This window comes from Pyrus communis, chromosome 7 (genome assembly GCF_963583255.1).
Source record: "Pyrus communis chromosome 7, drPyrComm1.1, whole genome shotgun sequence".
Classification (NCBI taxonomy): domain Eukaryota; kingdom Viridiplantae; phylum Streptophyta; class Magnoliopsida; order Rosales; family Rosaceae; genus Pyrus; species Pyrus communis.
In genome coordinates this window covers 16,058,190-16,067,053 of record NC_084809.1, presented here as the reverse complement: position 1 = coordinate 16,067,053, position 8,864 = coordinate 16,058,190, and the positions used below count along the sequence as shown (strand labels likewise).

The window sequence follows — 8,864 nt, the reverse complement described above, 5'->3', positions numbered from 1 at the left end:
AGGGTACGTTTTCTGTTCCAACTCTCTCAAGGTGCTCTTGTATCTGTCTTGGGTACGAGAAGGCTCACCTTTCTTTATCTCCTTCGCTTTCTTTTTGGAGGAGATCTTGATGGGCGCTGAGGAGGTCTTAATGGGGATAGTGTTGACGGTGAAAGCTTCTTTGGCGGGCTTCTTCCCAGTCTTGTCTACATTTGGGGTGAATACTTTATCCTTCTTGAAGTTAGTAATCGGCTCATTTTTCCCGTGATTAGCGATACTTAGCTCCATGTCATGGGAACGAGTTGCCAGCTCTTCGAATGTTCTTGGTTTTATGCCTTGAAGGATGTAATGTAATCCCCAGTGCATGCCTTGAACGCACATCTCAATGGCAGAGGTTTCAGAAAGCCGATCTTTGCAATCTAGACTTAATGAGCGCCATCTATTGATGTAGTCGACGACAGGTTCATCTTTCCACTGTTTAGTACTGGTCAACTCTAGCATGCTTACAGTACGGCGAGTGCTGTAGAAGAGGTTGAGGAATTCCCTTTTTAGCTGGTCCCAACTATTGATAGACTCGGGTTCGAGGTCGGTGTACCAATCAAAAGCGTTACTTTTCAGCAAACGCACGAATTGTTTGACAAGGTAGTCCCCCTCTGTCCCAGCATTATTGCAAGTTTCAATGAAATGGGCGACATGTTGCTTCGGGTTGCCTTTTCCATCAAACTGCATGAATTTTGGGGGCTGATAACCCCTTGGCATCTTCAAAACATCAATCTTCTTGGAGTAAGGCTTTGAGTACAGTACAGAGTCATGCGAGCTTCCTTCGTACTGTGTCTTGATAGTGTTTGCGATCATCTCCTGTAGCTGCTGGATAGAGAGAGATCCCATGAATGCCGTTGCTTGGTCTAGCTTCGGCTTCTCTTCAACTTTCTCCGCTGGTGGCTCCTCTTTTTCGTCGACTTCTTTCTTTAATAGGCCAACATTTGGGTCGACTTTCACGTCGGGGAGCGCATCTAGTTGGTTGACAAGTGCAGCAATCTGCAAGTCCTTCTCTTCCACAGTCCGTGTGAGCTTTGCGATTGCTTCATTCATCTGAGCTAGCTGCTCCTCGATTGAAGTTGCTCTAATGGTCATGACTTGCATGGTTGTACTGCCGCTCGAATCAGCGTCGGAGAGTAGGGACTCTGAGTATTTCCTTGGGCTCTCTCCTCTTGACGCCTTTAGCGAGGCTAGGGTGATCACAGGCTCGTGCCTCAGGTGCTCTTGTTCCTTTGACAGAGTTAATGCAGGGGCGGAAGCTGCGGCAAAAAGAGCTTTTGCCTTACTTCGGGTTGTGATGCCCGAAATATCACCACTTGCGGCGATGATGTTCTTGTTCTTTACTTTGATTGCAGGAACAACTTGATCCTTTCTTGATGCCATTTGCGTTTTTCGATGATTTGAGGATAGAGATGAGAGGTAGAGATGTCCCACTGGGCGTGCCAAATTTGTAAACACGAAAAATTCCTAAAACAAGAAACAAGAATACGTGTACAAAATATATTTTGTATTAATGATGATTTTGGGTTACAATCTCTTTGTAATTTGATCCTCTGATTCTATCTTCGTAAGGTGTTGATTTACGGATGAACTGTTAATCCAAAGGGTCGTCGAGGCTTGATCTAGGGATGAACAGTTGATGAATAGATCTTCAAGGGGCGTTGGGCTTGACCTTGAAGAATGGGTGTATGTGTTTGTTGAGGTTATTGATCCAAAGGGCCGTTGGGGCTTGATCTTAGGATGAACGGATGATGAATGATGAACACTTTCTTCAAGGGGCCGTCGAGGCTTGATCTTGAGTTGGTGGAAGTTCTTCAAGGGCCGTTGGGGCTTGACCTTGACGGAGGATTTGACGAAGAACGAAGAGTGCTTTCTTGATCCTTCGGGATTTTTTTGAGAGCTTTAGAGTTTCAAGGCTTCAAGGTTTTGGTGTGTATGTAAATTCCTCCCCCTTTCTCTTGATGGAGAAGGCTATTTATAGGCCAAGAGAGTGAATCACCACCATCCATTTTTTTTTGGTGAAGTGAGTGGAGTTGGTAGGTGAAGTAAATGTGTAATGTAGGTGAAATGAATGTGTGATGTAAGTGAAATGAATAAATGTTGTAATTTTAATACATTGGTTAACATTTATTTCACTGAAATTTCGGTGTCTACAATTATATTTCTCAAAATCAGGGTGCTTTTGCCCTTGGTAAATCAATACAAGATAACATTCTTTTTACTCATGAACTTTTTAATACTTTTAAGACAAAGAAAAGAAGAGTGGGAGCTATGGCCGATAAATTAGATCTTGAGAAAACTTATGATTTACTTGACTAGAAATACATTGATTAAGTTCTGAAGAGGTTTGGTTTTAATGAGGTGTACCCAATTCGCAAAGAATAGATATAAAGATTCTCTGATTGACTACAAGTTTATCCAGGAGTAGAATGGATACAAAGAAAAGGAACAGACTAGATGCAACAAGGTTAAACAATTTAGTCTATATCCATTTCAATGCCAAGAATATCAACAAGAAGGAAAGAGGGGGAGGATGGACTGGATGTGCTACTTGGCAGTGAAGCTAGTATGGCGCAGGGATGGATGGCTGAGGGTGGTGATGAAGAAGATTAGCTTGATTCAATAATGGATGTATAGGCGAGCAGATGAGGTGATTCGAGCAAATGGATAGATTCCTAAAGCCTAGGAGTAGTTCTAGAGTAAGAGAACTACATGAGAAAACACGCTTAGGTCCCTAGGCATTAGGCTTATGTCTGCTGCCCAATTAGTGCCTAGTGCTTTTTTGAACATTGCATACATGATGGTAAAGTAGATCTTGAACTACAACTACAACAACAACAACAAAGTCGTGTCCCACTAAATGGGGTCGGCTATATAAATATTAGAACGTCACTGCGCTTGGTTTTGTGTCATCTCTTCCGTTAGATCCAAGTAATTCAAGTCTTTTCTTAGAGTCTCTTTCCAAGTCTACCTAGGTTTTCCTCTACACCTTTGGCCTTGAGCCTCTATCTCGTAATCACATCTTCTAACCGGAGCGTCTGTAGGTCTTTGTTTCATGGACGATCAAAACTACAACTACTAAAGTGGAACTTTCCAGTTACCCCCACCTACTACACATTATCGAAACGAAACTCGATATTGTCTTCGGTAACAACCGTTGCACCTACAAATTTAGGTGGTTTGTAAATAGGTCGACAATGCATACCAATCTAAGCTTTTCAAGCTTAGGCGATCAAGCTTAGTAAACTAACTAGACAACATATTGCAGAAAGGGGAGTGAATTCCACTCGTCTTTTCCCTCTTGCACTCGTCTTTTAATTTTCTTTTGATCTGCTTCATCCGATGGCATGAAATAAAGAGAAAAGTGCATGTCAAAGGGGAAGTGCAGAAATCATTCCCCTTGCAGAAAACCTGATGGCGGACATAAAACGGTCAGCATGAAGAGTTTAGGCAAATGGAGCACAGGAAGTCGGAACAAAAAGGAAAATAACACATGGAGCACATGCGAGCATTTGAATCACATATGTGCATGTATTTTGAAGATCAATGTGTAGAATAATACAGGCACATGTTAGAGCTTGGCATTGCCCCTTTGAATTAAGCATCACTGAAATTACTCTAATTCCTCTGCTGGCAGAGAAGAGGACTCCATTATTCTAAAAAACCAGTTGTGAACTAGTAAAAACCGGAAAATTGACTTCCGTTTTTAATGTCAATTGAATGTAACAACGTAAGTTACTCGACCATTCCATCTCTGATCAACTCTTCTAACCCTCTCCTCAGCCTTTCTGCAGCAGATTTGCAGTCATCCTCTACCAAGCCACCGAAGGAGATTCTCACATTCCCCGGGCATCCACAAGCACTTCCGGGGATCACCACCACCCCATGCCTGTGAGCAAGCCAGTGAACAAATTTATCATCATCTACATATTTGTCCGGAAGCTTTGCCCACAAGTATATAGCACCTTCTCCACCTTTAACAGCATTGTCCCCGAGGGGAGAGAGAGCTTCTAGAACAATTTCCCTGTTCTTGACTAGACCCTTCACTCGTTCAGTGACCCATTCGGGTCCCATTTCCAATGAGTGGAGGGCAAGGTGCTGTGAAATTATTGAAGCACAGATGGGAATGTTATCCTGAACTTTGAGGAGTTGGGTACCAAAGCCCTCTACTTCTGATGGGTAAGCTATCTGCATAAATTCATCAATTAAGTTGAATCAGCAATGCTAACTCATAAATCCAAATAACGATTTTACCATGCAAGAAAATCTCTAGACAAACGTGTAGTCGTAATGGCTATTTGATATGGTGTCTATCAAGATGCAAAATCTACAACTACTGAAGGGCGTAAAACTTTCACACTCAATCTAGACCTATTAACTTAACATTGAAGATAAAATGTATTTTCTTACATATCCGACACGCCATCCCATCATCCCATAAGCTTTCGAGAAGGAAAAAATGTTGATTATGTGATTTCCCTCCACACATGTGTGTTTCAAATCATCATACATAAAATACCTGCGAGATTAAACGTTATGACTCACATGTACTTCAGAAGCAAACATTTGGCAATTATTCTTCAATTGGAAGCAGTTAAAACTCGGACACAGCTGAAAAGGAAACAGGAAAAGAAAATTCTCCCTTAACAGTACTCAGGTAAACACCAACATACGAATGAAAATACAGACGAGAATCATACAGAACCATGTCATCAAGGCAGCAAAATACATACTATTGCAACATTTCTAATAAGATTACAAAAAAAAAAATCAATAGACTTACTCATATGTATTATCCACAACTAGCCAGGATCCAGCATCTCTGCATATATCAGATATCCTCTACTCACAAAGAGAGGAATGAAAGTAAGAAAAGCATATACAATATTTAGTTTATCACAAGGCTCAATCACTGCTACAAAGTTTTTATTGTTTACACACAATCAATGACTAAACACTCTTTTAAGAGAACAAGATAGAGAGAGACCTTAAGAAGAGAATCCGGAATATAGGTTCCACTTGGGTTGCCAGGATTAACTACTGTAACAAGTTTTGGGGTTGGTTTGGTTTCGGATAACGTTTTCTCCAACCAGTCTGAAATCAACATAGTAAATATGACAACACGAAAGAATAATCACTGGAAATACTGTACAGTCAATCAAATTAGTTTATGTTAAATTCTACAAACATTTATAGATGCATGACAAATGACCCAAGTTGTCAGAAGTCCGGGCTACCAGAACATGTCTAAGTTTGGACTGTAGGAAAGCACCAATCAGCTATGGCAAACTTAATGTGATATGCTATAATACTTTAACGAGCTTGAAATGAGAAATTAAACACGGTAACTAGTATATGTTGCAGCTAAAGTTTATCAACAAGACTTTTGACATGATTTGACCAGTGACAAACATTACAACTCAAGATAACAAGGCTTTTGACATGGTTAAATTTATATCAAGATCTAACCAGTGATAAATCATTAAATGTAAGTTAAAAAAAATATATCATTCTTATGTCCCTCTGCAACGAGAAGTTTATGAAGTCACCTGGATCTGGGTAGAGTGTCTTTGGGTGACCAGGACCCACGAGTATATTAGTGACTCCTGTCATCTGAAAGGACATGTAGGCATTGAAGTAGTATGGTGCAAACATAACCACAGAGTCTCCGGCATCACACAATGTAAGAGCAAGGTTCACAAATGCCTGCGTTGAAATTGTTGCAAACTTATCCTAGATTGCTTGAAATCAGTTCTGTAAAACTCACTATATATTGTCATATTTATATGACAGAGCAACTAAAGATCAAAATAAAGTGCACAGAAGATCATCATGTTTCATTTGTTTAGGTTTTGTGTCTGTAACAGATGTTACAGATGCAATATTTGAGATAACATGAAATTGATAGAAGATTACAACTTCCAGTGGAAAATTTCATGCTTATCACAATAGTGCTAATCACTCGAAGCTTTAACCGGGAAGTCAATTTTCTTCTTATCCTGGTCAATTTTCTTCTTATTTCAGATGCTAAGTTACACAACTATAAAGCAAACTATTTGCCTCTCCAAAATTAAATTGTGTCTCTTTTTACAGTCTAGATATTAGTAGTTTTTATAGACCTTTCATGGAAATACAAAACATAAATAATCACCTGATTTGCGCCTGCAGTAACCATCACTGAAGATTTGTACAACTTATTTTCACGATGCAACTGCAAAACAAAGAAATGAAATATGTTTGCCGATTATAAATTTATAGTTGGATAATCATATTTCAAAAGCAGTGATTCCAGACAAGGACAACATTCCAACTTTGTTATAAACTAAAACATTATGCACAGCAGCTCCCTAGAGAAAAAGTGCTAACAGCAACTCCCTAAAGAAGAAAAAGGGGAGATCCCAGGTTCGGTACTTTGTAAGCTGTGAATCTGCTTGATCGTGGGCACGGATAGGGTGCAATTCCCAACTAGCCTCCTCCTGGCACAAAAGGGGTGGATAACTGTGGTTCGCCACCAATTGCCTCCTTTTAAAATAAAGAAATAAAGAAAAAAAATGCATTCAAGGGTACCAAGGGAGCAGAACCTAGTAGACAATCAGTGCACAGGACTAAATGAACTGGAGTCGAGTTCAATCTTCCATCCATGAAAGAAAATGAGTTAAGAGTGATTCTTGAGCTGTAGAATGGAATGCGAAACTCCTAAAATGAGCAATTCCTACTCCAATCATAAGCATAAATCCACTCATGTAGACTCCTTCATAGAACAGAAAAAAAATACTTTGGGGTTGATTCTGGAGCTTACAGTCACAGCATTCTGAGCTCGCTATAGAAGATATAAATCCACGTATATTTGGGATACAAATCCACAACCTCTTTCACAATTTCTAAACAACACTAACTTCTGAAAAAATCATTAATCTAAAGGTACCCGTAACTTGTTCTTAAACTGATCTTCTCAATCCTAGAAAGCGTCAGCTTAATAGCTTAGGCTTGTTCAACCAATGGAACTGCATTTAGTTGGCTTGAAACCTGGCCAACCCATAACACTGATGAAATGGGACTGGCATAGTCCCCAAAGGGTAATTGTTAGAATTGACGCAAAAAGCAGAATGTGACTAGCCATGCATTATTTGAATATATCGTTGAACTGAGAACTCGAGTATATGAACGTGTCAAGAGATTAAAATGGATCATATTCAGGAGAAACACTGAAGTAGTTCTAATGATACCTTTTGTACCAATGCCTCCCTGAGTTCAGGTATACCTTCATCAGCACCGTAACGACTAATTGAAGGCTCCCAAACAAGTTCTTTCACCTTATCCAATGCCTCTTTGGGTGGTTGCCAATAAACTACTCCCTACAAGTGTTCCAATCAAAGAACAATAAAGGTTATTTGCCAAACGTAACCAAGGGATAGAGACAGCATAAAATAGCAGTCCTACTAAATGCAAAAGCAGTGATGAGAAAATTTGTATCTGATGAACAAATTTATAAAATGCATAATACATCCCTCTGCTGGAAAAAAGTACCAGATTGAGGGATAAAAAGGCCATAAATTTGGTGGACATAACTTGACAATTTGACATATAACAAAACAGAGTATGTTGTTTCCTTGAAAATGCCTTAAGTTCAGCAAGTGGGAAAAGAGACTCATGTTCGAGAGTTGGGACAAACTCGCTCCCTAGCATTTTTCTTCATTAATAGTCTTCAACTTGAATGATGCAAAAGTTGCACTTGTCAAATGCAGGCACAAAAACAGCTTCTTGAGGTGCATAGCTTTCAAGTCAAAAGCTTATTCTAATACGAATTATCAAATGCTTCTTTCACAACACATTCATCGTTTCCAGAAATCGAAACAAGCACCAGACACGCAACTCACACTCGAAGAACAAATCAGACGGTCCAAAAGTTAACATTACATGTACTTTGGCATTGGAACACCCAAATTAAAAACAACATTCTCATTTCTCAGTGGCTCCATGGTTTTAGCAAAACAAAAAGTGAGATATTTAAGTCCTTGGAATCAGAGAAACAAACCTGAGCCAGTGACACGGCATTTTTGGCTCCTCGGACCAGCTGCTGTATCTGCCCAAAAAAAAAAAAAAAAGAAACGCAACTCCCACCATAAACATTGAAACACCCAAAATTCCAAAACAGAATCGAGCGACAGCTACACTAAATTAATCTAAACTACGAGGAGCGGAATTCAAAGAGAAAAAGTTCAAAGAAATAAAGAAACCCCAGCTGGAGTTTTGGCCTAAATACCTGAACCATGATCGGCATATTAGTCTCCACGGCCCTCCTTGCAAGTTGTCCATAGGAACCCATCTCACCAACCAAACCAAACGCCCAAAAAAAAATGATCTCCAATACAAATTCTGAAACTTTCCCAGAAATCCAATCAGAGAAAGAACAAGAAAACCCTCAAAAGCTTATGTTATTTTGCTTCCAGGATAAAACTTTCACCTACCCAAAACCCAAAAATGCTTCCAACCTCCACAACTTTCGGCACTTCACAAACACTTTAACAAAGTCGGTGGTGACGTTCAGAACTCTCTCTCTCTCTCTCTCTCTCTCTCTCTCTGTGAAGAATAACGCTAAAAAGATAAGGAAAAAAAAAAAAGCACTTTCCATTTAATTTATTTTTTGCCTGTTCACATTCAGAATACATTCAATGGCCGCTCTCTTTCGGGTACTTTTCTTTGACTTGCCTTTGTCTCCTAGTCCTTCTTGTTCAATTTTAATTTTTTTTTCTTTTACTTATGGGTAAATAAATTAGACTCTGTGTCTGTGATTTTAATTTTTATTAATAAAAAAACAGGGTAAACCAGAAAAACCTGGGATTTTC

The 8,864-nt window shown here is 39.5% G+C and overlaps 1 protein-coding gene across 1 annotated transcript; it reads right to left on the bottom strand.

Annotated features, from left to right (window-relative positions):
- Positions 1 to 3,500: 3,500 nt before the first annotated feature.
- LOC137739281 (aromatic aminotransferase ISS1-like) lies at positions 3,501 to 8,604 on the bottom strand. The gene is made up of 9 exons (XM_068478834.1): positions 8,282 to 8,604; positions 8,054 to 8,101; positions 7,245 to 7,373; positions 6,170 to 6,229; positions 5,568 to 5,724; positions 5,006 to 5,112; positions 4,802 to 4,860; positions 4,429 to 4,537; positions 3,501 to 4,206 (listed from the first exon to the last, which is right to left on the bottom strand). The coding sequence occupies exons 1-9, from the start codon at positions 8,342 to 8,344 to the stop codon at positions 3,754 to 3,756; spliced, it is 1,185 nt and encodes a 394-aa protein (XP_068334935.1). The 5' UTR covers positions 8,345 to 8,604; the 3' UTR covers positions 3,501 to 3,753.
- Between the last annotated feature and the right edge of the window lie 260 nt (positions 8,605 to 8,864).

Bases quoted from the DNA above. Each gene is read 5' to 3' on its own strand.
- LOC137739281 (XM_068478834.1), bottom strand. From the start codon at position 8,344: ATGGGTTCCTATGGACAACTTGCAAGGAGGGCCGTGGAGACTAATATG. The intron at 8,102-8,281 runs GTATTTAGGCCA...TTTTTTGGGCAG, and splicing joins ATATGCCGATCATGGTTCAG to ATACAGCAGCTGGTCCGAGG. The intron at 4,861-5,005 runs GTCTCTCTCTAT...CTTTGTGAGTAG, and splicing joins TTCCGGATTCTCTTCTTAAG to AGGATATCTGATATATGCAG.